The sequence below is a fragment of the Gigantopelta aegis genome, chromosome 10, assembly GCF_016097555.1.
Source record: "Gigantopelta aegis isolate Gae_Host chromosome 10, Gae_host_genome, whole genome shotgun sequence".
NCBI lineage: Eukaryota > Metazoa > Mollusca > Gastropoda > Neomphalida > Peltospiridae > Gigantopelta > Gigantopelta aegis.
The window spans coordinates 47,424,278-47,448,771 of NC_054708.1; the positions used below are offsets into that span (position 1 = coordinate 47,424,278).

At 34.7% G+C, this 24,494-nt stretch overlaps 2 protein-coding genes across 4 annotated transcripts in view; one reads left to right on the forward strand and one right to left on the reverse strand.

The window, feature by feature from the left end:
• Positions 1-6,180, forward strand: part of LOC121382806 (high affinity copper uptake protein 1-like) — a 54,740-nt gene extending 48,560 nt beyond the window's left edge. For both annotated transcript variants that reach the window (XM_041512426.1, XM_041512427.1), the window contains exon 5: positions 1,228-6,180. In XM_041512426.1, coding sequence (XP_041368360.1) covers positions 1,228-1,429 — 202 coding nt within the window. In that variant the 3' untranslated portion in view covers positions 1,430-6,180. The remainder of the gene's footprint in view (positions 1-1,227) is intronic.
• Positions 6,181-13,340: 7,160 nt separating this feature from the next.
• LOC121382805 overlaps positions 13,341-24,494 on the reverse strand; it is a 46,145-nt gene continuing 34,991 nt past the window's right edge. For both annotated transcript variants that reach the window (XM_041512424.1, XM_041512425.1), the window contains 4 exons: positions 23,806-24,009; positions 22,636-22,783; positions 21,696-21,834; positions 13,341-16,933 (listed from right to left, as the gene is read on the reverse strand). In XM_041512424.1, the coding sequence (XP_041368358.1) occupies positions 15,259-16,933; positions 21,696-21,834; positions 22,636-22,783; positions 23,806-24,009 (2,166 nt within the window). In that variant the 3' untranslated portion in view covers positions 13,341-15,258. The remainder of the gene's footprint in view (positions 16,934-21,695; positions 21,835-22,635; positions 22,784-23,805; positions 24,010-24,494) is intronic.

Genomic DNA, 24,494 nt, shown 5'->3' on the forward strand with positions numbered 1-24,494 from the left:
ATTTATAAAAGTCTAAGCGGTAAAGTTACAAACTATATCTCTTTCAGACTTATTAATAAATGTTTGAAAAAAAAAACAATCTTTATAACCTAAGAAGAGGCTAGAAATCTGTTTCAAGACCTAATATATCTTTTATTGAAGCAAGCTTTCAGTACTCTGGACCAGTACTAGGGAACTGACTACCCAAAGTTAATCGATCATCACCAAATATTGCTGTTTTAAAATATATACCGGGTAGTCTTAAACAGTATGAGCTGAATTTTTAAAAACCTGTTTTTCTTATTATTATTGTTATTATTATTATTATTATTATTAGGGAAGATTAACTTTTGCTGTTACCATCACTGAATTTTTAACAAATTTAAATTATTATTTTTATTTTATTTTATTATTAATTATTATTATTATTATTAGTGTTATTAGTGTTATTATAATACAAATATGCACTAACACACATGTAGATATACACTTGCCTAGTCCCAAGTGCACCAAGTGTCAATACACACTTTGTAATAAAACACGCCACCGTTTAAGGTCTGCTACTCCAAGTTTAGTTTACAGTCAATGTCACGGTTAGGGTTTAGACTTGCAGATATAGACCTTCAGATTACCAAATGTTTGACATCCAATAGCTGATGATTAATAAATCAGTGTGCTCTAGTGGTGTCATTAAAACAAAACAAACTTTAAATTTAATGATGAATATAGACTTTCAGATTACCAAATGTTTGACATCCAATAGCCGATGATTAATAAATCAGTGTGCTCTAGTGGTGTCATTAAAACGTAACAAATTTTAACTTTAACGATGGATATAGACCTTCAGAGTAGCGGACCTTTTGAAATCTGGGATGGGACGTAGCTCAGTGGTACAGCACTCGCTTGATGCGCAGTCGGTCTGGGATCGATCCCCATTGGTGGGCCCATTGGGGTTATTTCTCATTCCAGCTAGTGCACCACGACTGGTATATCAAAGGCCATGGTATGTGTTATCCTGTCTTTGGGATGGTGCATATAAAAGATCCCTTGCTGCTAATCGAAAAGAGTAGCCCATGAAGTTGCAACAGCGGGTTTCCTCTCAATATCTGTGTGGTCCTTAACCGTGTGGTCCGACACCATATAACCATAAATAAAATGTGTTGAGTGCGTCGTTAAATAAAACATTTTCCTTCCTTTTTGAAATGTCGACATGCGACCGACTTGATGTGTGTTTTTCTTGCCTTCCAGTTCGAAGATGCTCAACTACAGCCACTTCCTGCAGACATTCCTGCACATGCTGCAGGTGTTCGTCAGCTACTGCCTCATGCTGGTCTTCATGACGTACAACGCCTGGCTATGTCTCGCCGTCATCCTCGGCGCCGGAGCGGGCTATTTTATATTTGGCTGGAAGCGAGCCATGGTCATCGACGTTAACGAACACTGTCATTAACGTACAGCAGAATCAGCAGAAGCGTTTTTCACTGACTGATTGTTTCAACTGGTGAAGATGTATCTTATGATAATTTAAGGAATGTACTATCAAACAAATATTGGTAAATCAAAGTATAACATAAAGGTTTGTTATTCGTCGATGGTTTTTGATGAAGTATCGGTCTACAAATTTAAGTCACAAAGATACAGGTGTTAATGTACAAGACAATAAATTGGGTGTTTTCTATTAAAAAGTAAGTAAAATTTGTATATATAATATAGCATTTTGGGGGAAGTGTAATTTTGTGAATTAATGTAAGTGCTTTTCATATATCTAAGTGTTTTCATAAATAAAATTCTTCGATGTTAAGAATTAATAAATGAATCGATGAATGAAAAATATGAACTTAAAAATGAACAAATGAACAAATGACAAATGTGCTTTATCCTGTGTATTGTGACGTAACATTAATTCTCTCCATTCATGGGCATGAATTAATACAAACGAGCTTGAAATCTGTTAGACGAAAAAAGCAAAGTTAAATTGCTGGCTAACTGTTCTACATTAAAGACTGAAATAATGATAAGATGGTCAGTAACAATTTGAACAATATTTTATTCTCTCAAAAGGTTTTAGGGAAGCATATTATTTGTCTTGTGACATTTTGTTGTTAACAATTTAAGAACAATGCAATGACATTACTATAATTGAGGTATTCTGTAGTAATTACAGGTCAAAGATACTTTTCATGAGTTTGTTATGAGTATGGCAATTGGTGAAAGTCAGTTTAAAATAAAACCATGCAGTGAATGGACACAGTAATAATTGTAAAATGACTTGATAAAATGACGTACATCAAAACTTACTTCCAGTTTTAAATGATTACAAGAGTATTCTGTGTGTGTTTGTGAACATGTGTGTGTATAGCAAGGCAATCAAAAATTAAATAAATATTAATTTTTAAGGTCTTTGATGTTTTCTTTGACATGACACAGGCATAACTGAAGTTTTGGGGTTTTTTTTTAAAAATAATTAAATATTTATAAAATTAATCTAAATTGTTTACCCATCATGTAATAAAATTGGTCAGTATACAGTTAATTTACTACACCTCATGATTAATTATTTTTTAAAACCATAGTTTTGTATTATTTTTTATTTGACTACAACAAAACTATTGGAAAATATAGAAGATATTCCACATCCAATAATACTCATCTGAACTGTAAGCTGTCACTCTATATTGCCATTGAAAACTTTTATTATTACTTCTTATGTCTTTTTCCACCGACTACAAGAAATATATTACAATGGTCACAAACTTCAATTTCCCCGAAATGTATTACAGCTTATTTCCATGTTTAAGATGGTATAAAACTTTCAAAGAATTGTTTCTATTTAAATATGTTTAAGGTGGATACTGTTATAAGCTATAGTAGGCACATGTGTAATGCAGAATAAATTGTTGGGAAAATAGTCCACTAGGTACCGGGTAATAGCACCTGTTCACAAGTGCCATCCGTCATTGTTTGCCTTGCTGGTGTGTATTTGTGTGTATGCTTACGTGCGTGCATGTGTGCGTGCGTGCATGTTTTTGTGGTTATTTGCATTGTGTTTTGTATTGTATATCTGTTATCTGTGAGACATAATTAAGACAGATTATAATTTATTACATTCTCTTCCATTCACTGAACCATTTTGTCATATTATTGTTATATAACATGTGGTATTGTGTACGGTAGTTTGAATCTTCCAAGTTTTTGGTGCTGAGTCAGCACAAAAATGAAAGTACATGTAACAGTATAAGTGGCAGTGGTTACCATTTGGGATAGAGTTTGTTATTAAATCAAAAGAATAGTCTCAAGGAAGTGAATCACTGCAAACGTTTATAAATCATATTTAATTTGCGGAATTATCAATGTGGTTTTTGTTTCTATGTAACTAGATTCAATAGCAAGTATTGGGATAGTGATTGTCAGCAATTGTGATATACATGTGTATAGTTAATATAATTATGTTAGGCATATTACTATTGTTAGTCGTGACATTGTTCAAGATCAGTTCAATGACATTACAGTAACTACATGTAAGGTGCTCTATTATTATAACAGTTTCTGGAGGTCAAAATATATTTTTCACAACACAAAGCAAACCACAAAGTTGGGTGGTGGGATGGGGGTGGTAAATGTATAAATGTTTTGTCTAATAGTATTGGTAAGATTTTAGTGGTTATAAGTATTCTAATTTGTTCGACTAATTCACATCAAAATTTTCCCAAGATGTTTTAATTGTTACTTTATTTTAACAAGAAAATTAACATGTACTCTGACCATTTATTTTTTCTAATTCATATAGTACCGATATATAGAGAAAATATATTTTTTTACACAATGTGTATATGTATCAGATGTGTGTGATAAAATATTACTAAAGAATATACCTGTTATTAGATGTCATATGTTGTTAATACACCTTGTTAAAGGACCGGTTAACTTTATAATAAAGTTATAAACCAGACACAAAAAAATGTCTTGCCAAGTTGTAGTCAAATATAAGGAGATGACATTACATATTTTCATAATAATAATAATAATAAGGTTATTTCAATCTTATTTTTGAAAAAGTATTGCAAATCCTACATTAAAATTGCTTTTTGACTAAAGAAAAAAGTACCAAGAGTGAATTGTGACATAATTTGTATGGTTTTACCCATCTGATGTCTGATGTATATACTGAAAACAATGTAGAAAGACATCACTTATAAGGCGTCGTTGTTTTCAGATTTAGTTTGGAACATTTAGCCTAGGTATTTTTTGTAAGACACTGCATCACTCACATGAAAGCAAAAGTATGAACAATACTTTTTATTCATCATTGGGAATATACAGGAGCTCATATAATTCCTAATTTTATTATGAAGTTAACCTGGAACATCCTGCATCTTTCTCTATTACATAATATTATATATTGCTACTAGGGATGGTTATGAGAATTTGTGTACTGCGATATGGATGCCATGTAACACAATACATATCATATTATATTATTTAACAATTTTAAGGAAGGCATCTAACAAAATGGTACAAGTTGAAGTGTATTGTTTAAAACATGAAGTGTCAAGCCCTTCCCTTTTTGACATCTATGAACAGTTGAGAAAACCTGTTGAATCTTAAGGTGTCAGGATGATCAGACTCTACTAAAATGATCAAGTGTAGGGTAGGGTGTATCGTGATGTGTATCATTTGCCCACTGAATCATCATGTATTAGTCTGCCAATGATACAGCATGTCCTGAATTGTTACAGGTATAAACATTGTGTAAATGGTAAATTGTGTACATGATAGTTAGAATAAATACTAATATGTGATATTTTGGTTGTTGAATCCCTCTCTGTAATCTATAGACTTCCTCCTCTCCTCTCTCCCCCCCCCCCCCCCCCCCCCCCCCCCCCCCCCCAATTGTGAATACTTGCTACCCCTACTTGCATGTCTTTCTATTCATTTATTTGCAACATTCATCAGTTTTAATTTTACAAAAGAATTGTAAGAAAAAAACATTTCTGTAATGAGAACATTTGGTGAAGTTGTGGACAGCTCAGGAGCCAGAGTCGGAAGAAGTTTGTTTGTTTTGTTTAATGACACCACTGGAGCACATTGATTTATTAATCATCGGCTATTGGATGTCAAACATTTGGTAATTTTGACATATAGTGTTAGAGAGGAAACCCACTACATTTTTCCATTAGTAGCACCAGAGTCGGAGGAAACTGGCAGACAAGAGTCGAAACAGATTGAAATTGTGGGAGAAATTGGAAAGTTTTTATATTAAGATAATGAGAATGATATAGTGCATACAATGTCCTAGAGTACACTGATACCGAATTCTTATTCATGTATATTGAACCAAATTAAAAACTTGGTAATAATTAAGAAATGTAATTTGAAAAAAATTGATTTTTATTCCAATCAAATATTGACTAGGCTAAAGGGAATCACACAACTGTCACAGCTAATCATGGTTTGTGGTTACAGATATAATTTTATTGAAAACAGTGTCCCTTTTTTTATTTACTTTTGATGGATACAGAACTGATTTAATGGTTAGGCTATGCAATGTTGAAAGGAGGGATAACTCCCATAATTATGGTGTAAGGTAATATTTAAAACTCTAGGTGGTGACTTTTTTCTTATTTTTTTTAGTAGAATGACATCACATCATGTATTCACTATTGTCTTCCTCTAAAGTAGAAAGGTAAACATTGTCTTTCTAGTGTGCTTGCAACATAGCCCGAGTGTCCGTCTAGCTCTCTTACAGTCAGAGTACTCGTATGATCAGCTATGTAAAAGTAATAGTGGTGAGATAACCTATTATGTGTACAGGTACTTACAACCAGAAGAATGCTCCATAGTGTATGAACAGCAATGACTATTCAGGTGTCATGGTTTGAATACTTAGAAACATTGTCATTTCACCAGCGTCTGCCCACAACAACAAAATCAAACCACATTCTGAACATTTATACAGCCTCAGACAAATTTTGTTTTCGTTCAGTTGTATTATTGGTACATTAAAAAAATGCTATTTTGATGTTCTGTCTGGTTGAAAACTGAAAGAATCGTGTCTTTGATTAATGTTTTTCTTTTTGTATCATGCTTACATACTGTCTTGTAATACTTTACTTACAAAGGAGTTGTAACAGTACAAGTCTCCGATATACACTGAAATAATAGCCATGTCTAAATACGATATTAAAACATTTACAAACAATAGTTTGGTTCTTTTGGTTTTTTCACTATAAGTATTAGTGGATGATGCAATATCACATGCTGCCATGGGAAAAACCATTGTCATTAGATTTGGACAGATGATATATGATGAATGAAATTGCAAAGACAGGAATTGTGCATTAAATAATATACTATACCATGGTACATTTGTTAGGTTTGGGGCAGGACACGGCCCAGTGGTAAAGCGCTCGCTTGATGCGTGGTCGGTCTGGGATCAATTCCCATCAGTGGGCCCATTGGGCTATTTCCTCTCGTCACAGCCAATGCACCATGACTGGTATATCAAAGGCTGTGGTATGTGCTATCCTGTCTGTGGGATGAAGCATATAAAAGATCCCTTGCTACTAATGAAAAAATGTAGCGGGTTTCCTCTCTATGGCTGTCAAAAATGACCATATGTTTGACATGCAGTAGCCAATGATTAATAAATTAATGTGCTCAAGTGGTGTCATTAAACAAAACAAACTTTATTGTTAGGTTTCTAATACATTATACCGGCCTCGGTGGCGTCATGGTTAGGCCATCGGTATACAGGCTGGTAGGTACTGGGTTCGGATCCCAGTCGAGGCATGGGATTTTTAATCCAGATACAGACTCCAAACCCTGAGTAAGTTCTCCACAAGGCTCAAAGGGTAGGTGTAAACCACTTGCACTGACCAGTGATCCATAACTGGTTCAACAAAGGCCATGGTTTGTGCTATCCTGCCTGTGGGAAGCGCAAATAAAAGATCCCTTGCTGCTAATCAGAAAGAGTAGTCCATGTAGTGGCGACAGTGGGTTTCTTCTCAAAATCTGTGTGGTCCTTAACCAATTAAGATTGTAAACTGATGGCCAGTGTGTTCTATATTGTGAATGGTTAATTACATTCTTTTTCCGGGATCAAATGAAAATAACACCCGGAAAGCTAATGATGTCATTAGAAAGTGATGTTATCAGCAATCGGACCAGGCCAAGTTGATGGTTCACGGGTCTACAGTTAAATTGTAACCAGCCAGGTATTTCTTTCAACAAATATACAATATTAGTTCCATAGAAAAACAATTCAGTTTACAATGGACATAATCATATGAAGTTTTTAATTTTGCGGATGTTATTGTCTATCTGATGCCCGCAAATGTTTCATTTTTAACCTCAGGCTAACACCTTTGGACAAAAATGACAAATAGACAAGAACACCTACAAATCTAAAAACTCCATTTTGGTTATATACTAAATAAAGCCAATATTTTAAGAATGTAACTGGATATTTTATTTATCCTGCAATGCTACATAATATGAACATTTTATTTTACAACTTTACCGTTTTACATAGCAAGGTCCACTTGTTATGGACTGGCTTGCTGCCAAAACAAAAGCTTTGCATTCAAGAAAGCTACTTTGACCACTGGTAGCAGACTATGTTAACTGGCCTCAATAGTGTACTGGGGGTCAAGCAAGCCATTAGACTTAAGACTGGTATTGGGTTCACATCCCGGTACCGGCTGCCAAGTTTTAACAGTTTATTGGAGGTTCAAGACCATTACACAAACTTATCTCGCTGACAATCATTAACCCGGTCCTAGATACACTGCCCACACCACAGGCTTGAAAATTTAATTGGATATAAGCACAAAACTCAAAACAAAGTGGAAGTGTACAGATCTGTTTGATGTACTTTCCAACAGACGGCTACGATAGCATGCAGACCTACCGATAAGCAGGTACCACTTGTAGAAAGAAAGGAATGCAAATCTGCCACCTCGGAAAATTTTAAACTGGCTAGTGTCTTAATGGGGTTTTTTTGACAGAGGAAGCCAGCTTTGAGTACCGACTGGAACACGGAATGAAACGAATCTAATTATAGGTTCACCAAGGGAGATAATCCTCTCATCAAAGTTAAAGTTTGTTTTATTTAATTACACCATACAGGCACATTGATTTATTAATCATCGGCTACTGGATGTCGAACATTTGGTAATTTTAACATATAGTCTTAGAGAGGATACTAGCTACAATTTTCCATTAGTAGCAAGGCATTTTTTATATGCACCATCCCACAGACAGGATAGCACAAAATTTGGTCTTCGATATACCAGTCATGGTGCACTGGCTGGAATGAGAAAATAGCCAAATAAGCCCACAACAGGGATCGATCCTAAGACTGACTGCTCATCAGGCATGCACTTTACCACTGGGCTATGTCCCGCCCCCACCTTTTAGTGCTGTACCAATCGGCTGTATCCTACTCCCAAAATGGCAAACAAAAGAAAATCAGGACAAGTCTTGTATCAAAATTTTATTACTTCTGGTGTTTTTTATTTTCATAGAAAATATGTTGTAGTAATAAAGAGCTGCAACAAAACTGTCAAATCTATGGAAATATTATATAAAAATATAATCATAAATGTTGTATAGAAAATAGTCTTACTGGGCTTCTAAATGCTTCTTCTATTTACAAGTGTATAGTGCACTGTTTCATAATTGCAAGCATTTATTTAGCTCCTAGTTTAATTGGTAAACTTGCTCACATGCACTTGTCATTGGTTTGTGAGCGAGACAATGTTGCTGCTAAGATTTTTTTTTTTTTTCAAATTGCTACGGTAAAAGATTTACACTCACATGAAAATCAAAATAGAATTCTACTATTATATATTGTATACAAATTAATTTTACTCAAGTTAGTGTTATATATAAAAGCAATATTGATAAGGCATAATGTTTGTGATAATAAAACAGCAGCAGTTTTATATCTTTCTTTTTAAATGCTGAAACATCTGAATTTGAATATCCCCATCTCTCTCTCTCTCTCTCTCTCTCTCTCTCTCTCTCTCTCTTCTCTCTCTCTCTCTCTTTTCTCTTGTTTTGTGTGTTATTTCAAAACATTTAATTTACCAATGTAAAAATGGTTAAACGTTTGACTACATATGTTGTCCTTTTTTATAAAGCCATAAATATATTTAGTCATGAGAAAAAGGATACAACATAAACAGGTGGTCTTTAGAAAGAGAGCAATATTAATAAGTATTCAGTTACAAAGCCAATAGCACCAATAAAAATCAATAACAACAGCTTTCAATTTCCTCTCACAATTGTTATAAATATATTGTTATAAATATATTTAGTAATAAAAATACTGACATTCATTCTAGCATTCAAGGCCATGATGTGAAAATGGTTGTTCAAAACTTAATTATATCATTCAATGATTGGTTTATGGACCAGCCTTCTTAAAAATAATTACAGCCTGTATCAATTTGTTAACAACTGATAATGATGAAAATATGAATAAATTCCTCAACCTTTTTATTTTACATTTCCAAATAAGATTAACATTTGTTTCAACATTTACCTATTAGGCTATTTATAATATACCTGTATTAATTAACATTAGGCAAGGCCAAAATTGAGTACATGTACTATTAAGAATACCACAAACCTTACATGTAGTTGCTTTGAAAGAAAGAAAAGAAATGTTTTATTTAACAACGCACTCAGCACATTTTATTTTCGGTTATATGGCATCGGACATATGGTTAAGGACCACACAGATATTGAGAAATGAAACCTGCTGTCGCCACTTTATGGGCTACACTTGTCGATTAGCAGCAAGCGATCTTTCATATGCACCATCCCACAGACAGAGTAGTACATACCACGGCCTTTGATGTACCAGTCGTGGTGCATTGGCTGTAGCGAGAAATAGCCCAATGGGCCCACCAATGGGGATCGATCCCAGACTGACCACGCATCAAGCAAACGTTTTACCACTGGGCTACGTCCCGGCCCTGTAGTTATATCACAGAAAATAATTTAATCTATCTGGAACCCTTTAATTGAAAACAATGCATTATCTAAAGGAATCAAAGATGATTATTAATTAATTAATGCAAAAACATTAAAGAGAAGCTAAATATATATATTGCAATATACTTCAGATATACAAGTAACAAATCGTGTCAACATCAACAAAATATGTAAAACATGTACATGTAAGTAATGCAGTTTATTTATTTTACTTTTTTTAAACAAATAATTTCTATGTTATCAATGCATGCATAAATCCACAACCTTGTATGCCAATAGTCTACTGTTTATAAAATAGTCATATTACATATTGTAACCTTTCATATCTCATATTTATTTGAATACTTTAAAACAAAAAACATTCAACATTATTGCCATAACATACAACAACCATAAACTATAAAGAATATATAATATAAAATGAAGAATTTAAAAATAATTCTATATAAATGCAATTGTTAAAAACAATATTTGTTTCACCACAAATTAAACATTAAAAAAACACAAATTCTTGAATATTATCAAACATTATAAATACAACAACAGAAAAAATACAATCTATCTTGTAACGATGACTCCATAATTATGACAACACAACTATAAAGTATATTTTGATTAAATGCTTTTTGTTGTGTGAAGGTGATGTTTTAATGCTGATGAAATTCTATTTTGTTTGTTTGCAACAGTTTCAAAATCCTAAATATTTTAAAGGAATGCTTAAGCAAGGCTTTTGGACTGGTATGCATACTCAATGATATATAATGCACATTTTTGCTTAATATCAACAAGTATATTATTATATTTAATGAATAAAATGGTTAAATGTGACGGCTATTAGATATAACGTGTGCAGCCATTTTGTTCCATTTCAGTGAATACGCCCTCTGGCAAGCTGGTGGTTACATAATACTTAACATGTAACATCAGGAATGAGTCTTAGAAGTAGAGAAACAAATCTACCTGGTTTTTGAGGGATGCTAAAATAGTCATGCATTGTAATGTTCTGTAATAATATACATCCCGGTAAGCCAGCAATAAGTATATATTATTTTTGAATACAAAATAAACTACCAAATAAACTCTGTCAGGTCAGAGAGTTTAATGTGCACATTCAAGGCAAGTTGTTGTAGCGTATGCCTGTCCTGGGCGCAGGTGTCGGCCTCAGCTGGTTCCTCCGTCCAGGATAGGGAAGGGGTGGGGAGGGTGAAGGGGGGCCGCCTACACTGTCAGGTGCAAGGCAGCACCTGTAGTCCGACCGTGATTGGTAACAGGCAGAGGAATGATACACACAGGAGTGTTTTCTATGCTGTTAGTTGCCTCTACCTGTGATTCCTGATTGGTAGGTGTGTATTTGAGTGGTAACCAGATGAGCCAATTACTTGACGCTGTCTAGACACGAAAATACATACCGGTATTGTGTAATATTACCTGTCGCCCCTAAAATAAAAATGGACATGGTTTATTACTGTAAATAGTTCTGTAAAACTATTGATTAAGTAGACTTTTCCATCTAAAACCACAGAACTGACCAATTACTTAGTCCCAAAGAAAAGAAAATTATCACTTAAGTATCGTGGGTTGTCGTTTTTGCTCCAACATAGCATACCAATAGGTCTATTAGTATACATTTTTCCTAAAAATACTATAACCCCATTTCGTTCTGTTAATGCAACTTGAAATATATTTAGTTAAATAGTTTATTATATTATCACGTCATTTATGTTGTTTTACAAGTCAGGTTGATCAAAATTGTCGAAAATTACTGCTTTTGTTTACACTGTACATACAGGATTTGGTCAGACCTGGGCTGATATGTCACTTTGCCCCAAGCTAGCTGTACCGGACGCCTCAAAAAGAAAAGAAAATGGCAGGAATAATTCACTTTTTTTTTTATTAACACTAAAATTACACATTTTTCATTTGTTAAAGTGTCAGTATGTGTTGGTGGTCCAGGTATGCATCTTTTCAAAACATGAGACTCATGTTTTAGTTTACTCTCCTTTTAACATATTTTAATCATTCTAACATGAACAAAAATTCAAAAATAGTTAAAAAAATTTATATACAACAAGTGTATTAACTAATTTCAGACATTTAAAAATTGCAGTCTAGCTTGAAGATTACATCAAAAAATTCTATTTACTGGGGAGTGGGGGGCAATTATTAGTTCACCTTTAATCGGAAGTGGAGGGGGGATGCAACTTAATTTCAGAGTTGTGCAGGCATTGCTCCCTGTCCACCCTCCACTTCTGACACCTTTATAAATTCAGAACATTTATAAATTAAAATATAACAAAATGTCTTAAAGTGACCTTAACTTAATTGTTTAAAAATATATTCTGAACACCACAAACCGATTATTAAAACAAAACAACTGCATTCTGTAACGAATAATTCATTCTGTACAAAGATGATGCTGCCCATGATTAGCTGTAACCCAATGGAAGACTTGATTTCAGCAGATATCAGTATTAAACCAGCAAAATGTGTGAACATTAATGTAGATATACTTACAAAGATCAACAATAAAATATACAGGATATTTCATTGGGTTTTTTTGTGACAAATATGATTTTTATCTCATCTTCTAAAAGTCTGCAATCATGATTAAAGTCTCACAAGTGTGAAGTAACAGGCAGCTCAAAGGGGGGGGGGGACCAATGGACACGTCCCCCACCCCAAATATATTCAACTGCCTTTTTTCTGGTTTAAATGTTTTTTTACTGGCCCTTTTCATGTGTCCTTTTTTTTCCCCAACCCTAAACAAATATTTCCTGAATCCAGACTTGAACTGAAATTGCAGACTTCATGAGAAGGAATTTAAACCATAATTTGAAAAACAAAACAAAATATTCTATTTATTAAATAACATTCATACTTTTAGCTTTATTCTCAACAAACATCACACAAATTCACTGTAAACCACATAACTAACCAGTGAAGTTATTTTGGTAAGCGATGTCACTGTATTAAAAGTATGCATTCATTGGTACAAGGACATCATTTTTCAGTGAAGTAACAGTTCCTACTGTGAATACATAGAGAATAATATATGAGTGGCCGTTAGATACCATTTATCTCACAAGTTGTTTTAAAATCTAATGAGCGAAAGCAAGTTTGATAAGTTTTTAAACAACGAGTTGAGAGATAAATGGTATCTAATGGACATGAATGTATTATTCTATTTCTTATATATCCTCAAAAACCAGATTTTATGCAAATTTTAACATCTTTATCGACTAAAAGATATTTACAACCCTTTGCACTTGTAGCTGACTTATGCATCACAGACACATGATTGTCAAGTTAACTATATGTCACAGTGTAATCGATTTTCATTGGATGTATGGCATTGGTGACCTGGTCACATCTAGGAGCAGCCAGTCATATGTCTTGAAATTGTTAACAAACGTATGTGTGTAAACAACTATGTGTTATCAAAAATAATGCATGGTGTTCTCTCCAACGGGTGTGTAAGAAAACAAGTTCTGACTGTTATTTTCACCAGTGACTGATAGCACCATTATATCACTGATGGATTTATTTATGTCAGGATCACTTCATATACGGGTCTCCTTTTTGTCAATATGTGAATGTTATATAATAAATAATATAGGCTTATATATTTTTAGTTTTGTTTCATAAATATTTGACAAAACAATGGAAAACGTTGGAAGAATTTACATTCAGTTTAATTAACTTTGTGAGCACACATCAAATAGAATGTAGTTATATAGTACATGTACTAAGAGAACGGAATGCTTTGGAAAAATGACATTATAATTCCATTATCTCACCAATCACAACAGTTAAATACTCGTTAAATTAACAACGTACAGCTGAACCGGTTTTCTGAAGACTATCCTAGGATAAGACACAAATATTGGTTTTATGGCGTCTAGGCACATTTTATATTGTGGCTATATCAACACTTGATCAAGAGAGGGAGAGTAAGTCTGCCACTTCAGGGGCTACTTCTACCAAATAACTGGTAGGGATATTTTATATGCACTTTCCAACAGCCAGGGCAGCCTTTGACATGAGTGGTGGTTTAGGATTGGGGAAATGAAAAGGGTTATCAATCCTACTATCGATGACACCTAATGAGAGTACCCTGTCCATAATATGATCGTCTTAGTGTAAAGGTTTTGTTGGCCAACAAACCAGGTGTAGAATGGCAGACAAACTTTGCATGATAAATTATAATAATAATAATATAATAAACAAATACTGTCTTGATCAGTAAGTTTTATAGATTATCAACAGTACAGAACTATACAAGGTTTAGTTTTGTTTTTTCTTTTTTAAAAATGAATATTAACGGGTTTTATTTAATTTAAAAAATATTTATGGCCGTTTGGGCATGCACTAAATGCACTAACAGCAGGGTATTGTGAAATTTGAATTGCCTCCCTTGAACTACTTTTGTAGTGCCATTTACTTAATCTTATATAAATTATAATCTATCTACATATCTAATTAATTATGAGTAAGAAATTATTACTTAATTATTACACTGAACACAAATCGGTTGGGTTGGTTGTGTGACAATGTAATTTACATGATGTAATTTTTACATTCAGTCAAAAAACTGAAAATACATTTCTACAACACCGGATTCAATGTTCTCTACAAATGTTTCTATTTCAACATATGTAGTTATGCTTCAAGTTTTAAACTCTAAAATTTTCTTACCAATTAGAAATACTAGTAACTTATTAATATGTGAAAAGAGTTCAGAATCGCAATCATCTAAACTAAAATACAAAATGCCTGTTAAGACAATGCTTCTAAAAATTAGGTAAAGATATATTTGTATATCTTAATTCTAATAAAAATACAGTGAAGCACCGTTATGTCGATATTGTGGGGACCACATAAAAATATCGAGCTCACAAATATCAACTCAAATGTTCAGTCAAATATGTAAAAAATAAATAAATTAAAAAGCAATGTCATATTTAAATATGATATATAAATTTATTGTGATATTTTTAAAATTAATTATTTTAGCCAATGCATATTGTTTTCCACTGAAGAATAAATTAATCAATTAATCAACCAATCAATCATACCACTGTACACGTGCTGAACAAAGTGAATCATGTTTTACAATTACACCAATTGTTACACAAGATCGACACAACACTGCTCGACTGCAATTAAAACACTATTTTTCAAAAATCTAAACCTTAATAAACATTTTAGTTTTGTTACTTGAACAAATTTAATGTATTTGTTGTAGTTATTTTGAGAAATTATGATTTAATGGATTTCTTAAACACTGGACTGGCTTTCCGTGCGGCTCATAACGATCCCCACCGGATCGTAAGCTCTGTTCATATTGTTGCGCGACATCTGCAATGATCCAATGGGCAAGGAAATCTCTTCTCTGTAAGTCTGAATCGGGGCACTGTGCTGGCGGGAATGTACCACAGCAACACTACGACTTTCATCAAAACTCGCAGAGTTCGTTACAAACCCATGACTACTCCCAACATAGCCAGCTTGCTGCCTGCTGAATGGAATTGTTCCGTTCTGTAAGTGAAAATGGTTCGCCTGGTTTTCAACACTGTGCTTCTGCTTCTGAAAGACACGCCGTTTCACTTTTTCTGACGCACATTCTTTCTTCTCTGTTGGACTTGTTCCATCTTTACTCTTGACTTTTCTGAATGACCTGGTCCGTTCCGTGAACCTAATGTCTTTAAATGTTGGATCTTTCACTGTGATAGACTTGGAACTCTCCTGCCTGTTCAACTGTTTGTGGCCATTTTTGTCCAAACTATTTGTTCGACTCCTCCTCCGACTCCTGTCTGGTGTTGAACTCCCACTGTGCGTGGGAGACGCGTGACCATGACTGTTTCGAGACTGGTCGAGCTTGTCGCGACTCAGATGCCTTCTGAGTCCACTCGACAACAAGTCAATCAGAGACCGACTCTTGTGACGAGTCTCACATTCAAGCTGTTGCGATGACACGATATCATCTGTTGATGAAAAACCGTGACTAGAAGGTCTGAAGACACCATGCAGCTTCTCGTAATTTAGTTTCTCCAAGCTGCCCACATTGAGAAAGTTGGGATTGGAAACGGATTTCCGAAGAGATTCACTCTCACCTTTGGCTGCCATCATTTTGCGTATTCTTCTCATGCTGGGGCTGGGGTATCCCTTAGCACCAGACTCCCTAATTGCAAGAACGTTGTGGTAGTCCACCGACCTACTACGATCCCTGGGATCCCATTCTACACTGCTGCGAAACTCCTGCAGTCCTGTGAAAGGCTTTGGTGGCTTCTGACTGTTCATGTTTTCATCCACCGCTGCCTTTCCTTGGCTGTTATTGTCATACAGAACTGCTTTCATGTGATCACTCAGGTCCTCACAACTAGCAGACGCCATCCATGATGCACCTGCTGCTTCATCGAGCTGTCTGGCCAAGAACTCATGCTGGCCGTGTGAAGCGCCATGACTTCCATAACCTTGAGAATTAACGGCTGTTAAATACTGATTGTTAACAGGAACTAGATAGGAATCGGCATCCAGCTGAGAGGAGAGCGATGACTGATAATGATCTTTCACAAAACCAGAAGACACAGAACTGTTAGCCCGAGGCGACTGCTGGCCACTGAAGTGCTCGACATCAGCAAAAAATGGAGGAGGGGACCAGTTATTAAGTCCTGGTGACATGAAGCCTGATGACGGCGTTCTCGCAGCGTGTCCCGGCAATCTTGCTGATGGAGACTCAGAGCTGCTGTTCAGACTCTCGCGCTGTCTGTTGCTGGACCGGGGCAGGGAGTTGGAATTGCTAGGGATTCTCAAAGCACGAGGGGGAGGTGGAGGCGGTCTGCTCGTCAGTCTAGGCTCCTCCCCTTCAACTTGACCGACAAGAGGTGATGGTCTGTTCTGAATACTGATTGGCTGGGTGGTTCTCATTCTCGAGTTTGGCGACTGCCTTGAGCTGTAAAGGAAGAGACCAAAAAGATAAACAAATAAAACATTAATGTATTAATGAAAATAGCCAGACAAAGGTAAATGGAGACCAGCAAAGCTCACCTCTTTAATATCTGAGGGCAAGCAATGTTACATATCCACACTTTATAACAATTAATTTTTCACTATCTCTTACATAGACCAAATTTCTGTTAAAGCCGCACGCCCTAGTTCCATCCAGCGAAAATAAATTATAATTTTGGTTAATCTACAAATCTGTAACACACTTAGATCACATTTTTATAAAATGGAGTGAAAAAGCAGGTTTTATATCGATAAATACCATGGGAATCCCCATGTCCCAATTGCTTGAAATAATTTCGAAAGTTAGTATTCTGATGTCACCGTTAGATGTCGCTCGAAGCACAAAAATGCCTACGTCACGACAAATTTCACAGAGTGCGCACAGACTTGGGGTGTGTTCCTTTCACCTCTCCTGGACATGTTCCAACTGTTCTGTCCTGGACAGCGAACGGAATGAGTTTAGAACAGGAAGTTACTTTACGAACAGCTGCTGCAGCAATCATGATACTTGAATGGGAATAAGACGACACTGACCATGTTGACTATACTACAGTGTTTAAAATAATAAATTTTATATATTTTGTATAAACCGCAATGAGCCTTCATTCGCTATTCGGAACTGGGTACTAGTGCCTAACCTATTGTTATTAGCAATTAGATGCACCATTTATTATTGGTGGTGGTGGTGGGTGGTGGGTGGTGGGTGGTGGGTGGTAGTGGTAGTGGTGGTGGTAGTAGGTTTTTTTGGTGTGTTTTTTTGTTGTATTTTTGTTTTTTTTGGGAGGTGGTCGTAGTAGTAGTAGTCGTCGTCGTCATCAGGGGTGGAGAGGCACTTCCCCTCCCCAGGACGAAAATGTAAGATTTTTTTTTCCTACTCCATTTAAATAAAGGTAACAATATAGCTTGTGTCCCCCACCCCCACCCCCCAAGGTTGTATCCCCTCTCCAGATATCGTAAGACTTAGCAAAATTATTGGTTTTAAGGGTTTGCAACGTTTTGTATTAAGATACTTACTTGTCTGAACTTTATTGTTAATGAAAATGTTCACAAACTGTGAAGAAAAACCTCACAAATAAACAACAAGCAAACGACAACAAATCGGATGTTGATTGCGCGAACCGTGCACGAGAAAACAAACCGAACCAAAATGATAACGGTCACGTGGTATACCAACGTCTGTGACATTGAAATGGGAATATCCCCTCTAAAAATAGATTAGACCTTGTCTGCTCAACGTTTTTTTTTCTCAGAAGCACGTGGCTTTTTAAGAAATACGAAAAATGCGTTTTGTGGTATTACAAACACCAGGATTACCAGGATTACCAGAAAACATTTCAGGTGAATGGAAATGTATATTCTAAATAATAAACGGTAAGTAAAGTGCAATTTTATTTGTGAAAAAATGGGTTTAATAGCGAAAAACAACGGCGTAATGGTTAACAACTAGGGCATGTCCCTTTAATGTACAGTAATGCATGTAAAGTAGGTGGCAATTTATAGTCCGTGACAAACAGCCATCTCAAGTTGTGCTTGCACACAAGGTTTGATGATCCTATATGAATTGATAAGAAAAATATGCTCCAGAATAGTTCATCAAGATTAACTTTGGCTACAAGTGCAAGCACTACCAAAGGTTAATCCTGGGGACGAACAACGCCATTAGCGCCCTTCCGAGCAATTTTGCTCGGAACGGAATTCAATCCGAATTGCGGTCAAACTAAAAGAAAAACGACTGTCATCACGTTTTTCCACCCAAATCGTGTACTGTGATCTATTTGGAGCATATGGACACTAAGAAATACTTACTTTGAAACGATCTTCACTTTGAATTAAAGGAAAAACGACCGACTGTATGACTTGGGTTTAAAACGCGCGGTGCATTATGGGAGGAAAATGAAACTCGGAACAATCTTGTATGTGGAAAAGGATCGGTGAAGTCATTTCTCGTTCCATAATGAATAAAACAAAACCATAAAACTAAAAATTAATTAAAGTTAATAAAATAACTTAAAAAGTAAAAATAAATTAAAGTTAATAAAATAAAATAAAAGAACATTTATTAATTAATAGAAATGAAATAAAAATTAATTAAAGTTAATAAAATAAAATAAAATAAAATAAAATAAATTAAAGTTAATAAAGTAAAATAAAAGAACATTTATTAATTAATAGAAATGAAATAAAAATTAATTAAAGTTAATAAAATAAAATAAAATAAATGAGATTAAAGTAAAATAAAATAACATTTATTAATAGAACACACATACACACACACACACATATATATATATATACATATAGATATAGATATATATAATGTTTTTGTTTTTTGTTTGTTTTTAAATTATTATTATTATTTCATTTTTTTTCTTAACGAAAAACAAAGTTCATAAATTTCTCTAAAAATAACTGAAACAAGTACTAAGTTTTAAAGTGTTACTTACCTGTCTTTTTTTCTGAGTTTTTCTTCTGAAAACGTCGGGGGTGGGTGTGTGGGGGTGGGGGGGGGGTGGCAATGAAACATATTTCTCTCTTGTTTGCCAGTACGTAAAAACGTTACTGTTGCCCCTTGCTCGCCACGAGGAGGCCAGAGAGTTGAACAAGATATACCAAATTTGATGTGTGCCTTGTTCAGGATTTTACATAACTTAAACAGAAATGATTCCTCATTAAAAGGTTCGAGCTGCGCTGTCTTACCATGATGGCAACATTCCTTCAGCTTATTGTTGGTGCACATAATAAAATCGCGTGTAGTATCGGTCACATGTTTGGACATTTGGTGCCCACTTTCGAGGTATTCAAACGTCACAGTTCACTCTGGTTCTGCACTCAATATGGTATGCACATTTGTTAATAACATGCCGATTCCAGTGACTGGCACAGAGTTGCAAGGCAATCCTCAACAACTAAATGCCTTGTAGATACGTCAACTTTCGTGGAGTTCGCACATGCTATAACTAAAAGTCGCAGAAATACCACAAAATGTATTTTTCACAATTATAAACACGCATGTGTGTCTGAAAATAACAGTTATGGGGTCGAGTTTTAGTCTATCTTAGCTGTATTTCACCGTTTCAACTTCACACACTCTTGTTTCACACTCTTATAAACTTATCCAAATGTTTTACAGGTTTGTAACTTAACCAAACTTAGTGTCCATTTTTACGGATTGAATGCAGGGTCTGCGCCTTTAACCACAACAATAATTTCTACGACTTAAGAAATTTTTCTATTCCAAACTGAACCTTTTCTTGGCAGCCACAACTTGTAATGCAGCAGCAGCAGCAACTGCATTTGGAACATTTGCAAACATCTTCTTTTGTACATTTACCACAATTGGTTTCCGGAATACTCTCACCAACAACTCCAAAATCAGGGAACGAACACAGACATTGTTGGCATTTCGGACAATTTCAGCCATGTCCTTGTCTGTGTTTTTCTGACACAAAGTTAAATTAAAAAAAATAATAATAATAATAATTTTAAAAAAAACAAAAAACCCAAACATTATATATATCTATATCTATATGTATATATGTATGTATATATATATATATGTGTGTGTGTGTGTATGTGTGTGTGTGTTCTATTAATTAATAAATGTCATTTTATTTTACTTTAATCTCATTTATTTTATTTTATTTTATTAACTTTAATTAATTTTTATTTCATTTCTATTAATTAATAAATGTTCTTTTATTTTACTTTATTAACTTTAATTTAATTTAATTTAATTTAATTTTATTTTATTTTATTAACTTTAATTAATTTTTATTTCATTTCTATTAATTAATAAATGTTCTTTTATTTTATTTTATTAACTTTAATTTATTTTTACTTTTTAAGTTATTTTATTAACTTTAATTAATTTTTAGTTTTATGGTTTTTGTTTTATTCATTATGGAACGAGAAATGACTTCACCGATCCTTTCCACATACAGATTGTTCCGAGTTTCATTTTTCCTCCCATAATGCACCGCGCGTTTTTAAACCCAAGTCATACTAAGTTAATTCAAAGTGAAGATCGTTTCAAAGTAAGTATTTCTTAGTCTGCATATGCCCGAAAAAGATCACACTACACGATTAGGGTGGGAAAAGGTGGTGTCAGCGTGGAGTCAGTCGCTATTTCGACCACAATTCCGTTGCGAGCAAAATTGCTCGGAACGGCTCTGTATTTGCTAATGGAAAATGGCGCAGGACCTATAAACTCAATGTGCATTTACATTCGAGTTTATTTTTATGAACTAGCTCCAGAAATGAAATGTTTACAGATGGACAGAGTTGGCTAAATATAAATGCTCAATCTAAGTTCGGGGAGCAATTAATTATTTTCATAAAAACAATTCCCGTAAACACAGAGTCTCTCCCTCTCTTTTCCTCAATCCCTTTCTCCCTGTCTGTCTCTACTTTCCTCCCTCTCCTCACTCTCTCCTCACTCTCTCCCCCACTCTCTCTCTCTCTCTCTCTCTCTCTCTCTCTCTCTCTCTCTCTCTCTCTCTGTCTCTCTCTCTCTCTCTGTTTTGAGATATTTTATTTATCAGAAAAAAGTCAAAAGGATTGCACAACAGGCAGAGCCTATATAAGTGTTCTCCTATACACACACACACACACACACACACACACACAAATCAAAAGTACAAAACCAAAATGACTGCTTTAGTCCTACTGAGCCAGGACATGGTGAAGTATACTAGCTGCAGTGCTACCTGACTAAGACGACTGATCCGCGAGGCAAGGGAAGAGGCGGGGCTCCACTGTTCACTTTACTGCTGCTCTCCTTTTCAGCCAACTGAAGCATCTCTCTACTCTTTTGCGTTATTTGTTGTTGAGAATGTAGTATTACACCTTTAAAAAAAGAGAAGTAAATAGTGAATTGTAAAATACACTGATAATCCATTTAAAAAAAAAAAAACCCCATAATACATAGTTTTGCAATTGATTTTAAATTAGCTGTATGATTTGATTGTCAACTAAATGCCTTATTCTAAGCAGCTAGATGAGAACTTTAAATGTGCAACAGTCTTGAAACGATGTCATGAAGACTATGGCATCTTGGGAAGGAAGGAATGTTTTATTTAACAACACACTCAACACATTTTAATTACACTAACTTAATACTATCAGACATACAAATGTATGGTTAAGGACCACACAGACAATGCCGTAACACAATGGGCTACTCTTTCTAATTAGCAGCAAGGGATATTTTATATACAGCATTTGACAGATTTTCTTTTATTATTTTAACACAAATAAAGACAAATTCTTCAATTTTATTCTATAAAGGGTGGGTACTGGACACATAAGCATATGAGACAGGAGCATAGTGCTGGAGCAAAACCTCAAATTCGGGCAAAAATTACAGAGCTATTTGGGCAAAATGAACTAACCTGAGACCATTTTACTATCTACCATCAAAATTAGTTATAATACATGTAAAAACCCATAGTTTTCAACCGTATATAGCTGTTTGGTAGTAATGCTAATATGAATGAATTTTGTTATCCAGATTCTGGCAATTTCATTTAACTCGGGCAAAAGCCAGCCTGTCCCCCTACAAAAATTGGAGCCCGTATGCCTATGACTGGACAATATTTTCAACTTGATTATCAATTTATGAATCCCTATCTGAATTTACCAAATTACCTGGTACGTCATGGTTCCAGTTGTCTTTCAAAGTGTGTGCTATAACTGTTGTGTTAGGCAGACAAGGTTTTACTATCGTTAAAGAGTGCAGCTGGTTAAATTCCTGGTGGTAATCTTCAATCTCCTGTGCTGTTCCACGTCTTGTCAGCTACAAAAACATTTTCACAAACCATAAACAAGAAATTTCTCAAAGTCCCATAACCACTGTAATCTTAAACAGCATACTGGAGTTATTTCCCTTGTGCAAGACTATTACAAGAAAGCTAAGAGAGATGTCTATAATAAAGCTGTCCCAGAATGGATCACAAGGTCTATTTTTGTCTCGTCTTAACAAAAAAAGTTTCAAAGTTTTATTTGTTTAACGGCACCACTAGAGCACACTGATTTATTGGGTGTCAACCATTTGATAATTTTTACATATAGACATATAGTCTTAGAAATGAAACCCACTACATTTTTTCATTAATAGCAAGGGATCTTTTATATGCAACATCCCACAGACAGGAGAGCACATACCATGACCATTGGTATACCAGTCGTGGTGCACTAGCTACAACAAGAAATAAGTTTTGGTGTGACTCCATTTCTCGCAAACTAACAGTCCTAGATCAACAAAACCTGATTAATATTTTCATCTATGAATCTTCCTCTCCATGCAGGTTTCAAACAATTAAATATTTATTAAATTAAGTTCTTTGTGTTGAATTAAAATTAATTATTTTGTTAAACAACTAGACAAATGATTTCTTTATTCGCATATCCAGGGGGTCTGACATAAAGCTACATTTCATCCGTGAATAATGCAAGAATTAGAGGATATTAAACAAGCTTCCATTTCGTATCATGTTTATGTCCCTTGTGAAATAATTTTCAATTGTCACAAGTTTTACTGTGTGAAAATGAAAATTATTTTACAAGGGACATAAACATGATACGAAATGGTAGCGAGTTTAATATCCTATTTATTACCCATAGTCAATCTTAATTTATATCACTCAACCCACGTGGCTGACGTTCCTGTAATGTTGTAGTACACCAATCGATGACGTCATCTTGTGACGTTGAAGTCCCACTTGGCATTCTAGCGGGATGTATCACTTTTGATATGTACCAAGGTATTTTTAACCATACGAGTAATAAAGCATGATATAGTGTTATCTGTATTCCTACCTGTGCCCTATCCAAGGTCTCCATGATATATTTGTCAAGCAGATCATACACATCGTTGTCCTCCTGTGCCTGGCACTGGAAAATGTAAACACCTTCGCCCATTGGTGCTACACGGCCAGCTTCTATCGTCAACTGACCTTGACCGGAACTCTCATAACATCTAATACTTTTGATTGGCCATTGAGCAATTATACTTCGGGTTGCCTGAAAAATTAAAATAATTAATTTTATATTATGCTTATATACAAGATATGGGTGTATGATTCAACTGCCTGGACAGTCTGTCTCATAACAATGATTAATTGTCTAGTGTTAAGGAAGAAATCATTGCTGCCTATATGATTGACAGTATGAGGTCTTTCATTCAAATTTTCCAAAGTTAAAGTTTTTTTGGTTTAACGACACCACTAGATCACATTGATTTACCGTATTTGACCAGAAATTAGCCCATGTCTTTGAATAAGCCCCCCTCCGTTTTGATAGAATTTAAGAAATGAGGCCTTCATTCGTAAATAAGCCCACCCCCAACTTCGTCACCTTATAAATAACACGAAAGTTCATTTAAAAGGTCATACCTCCTGCAGATAATTAAACACAAATGTAACACAATATTTTACCACCAGTGAGATTTAGCAGTCTAACAGTAACAGTGTGTAACATTGTTTTCAATTTCATGCCTGCAGTATTTC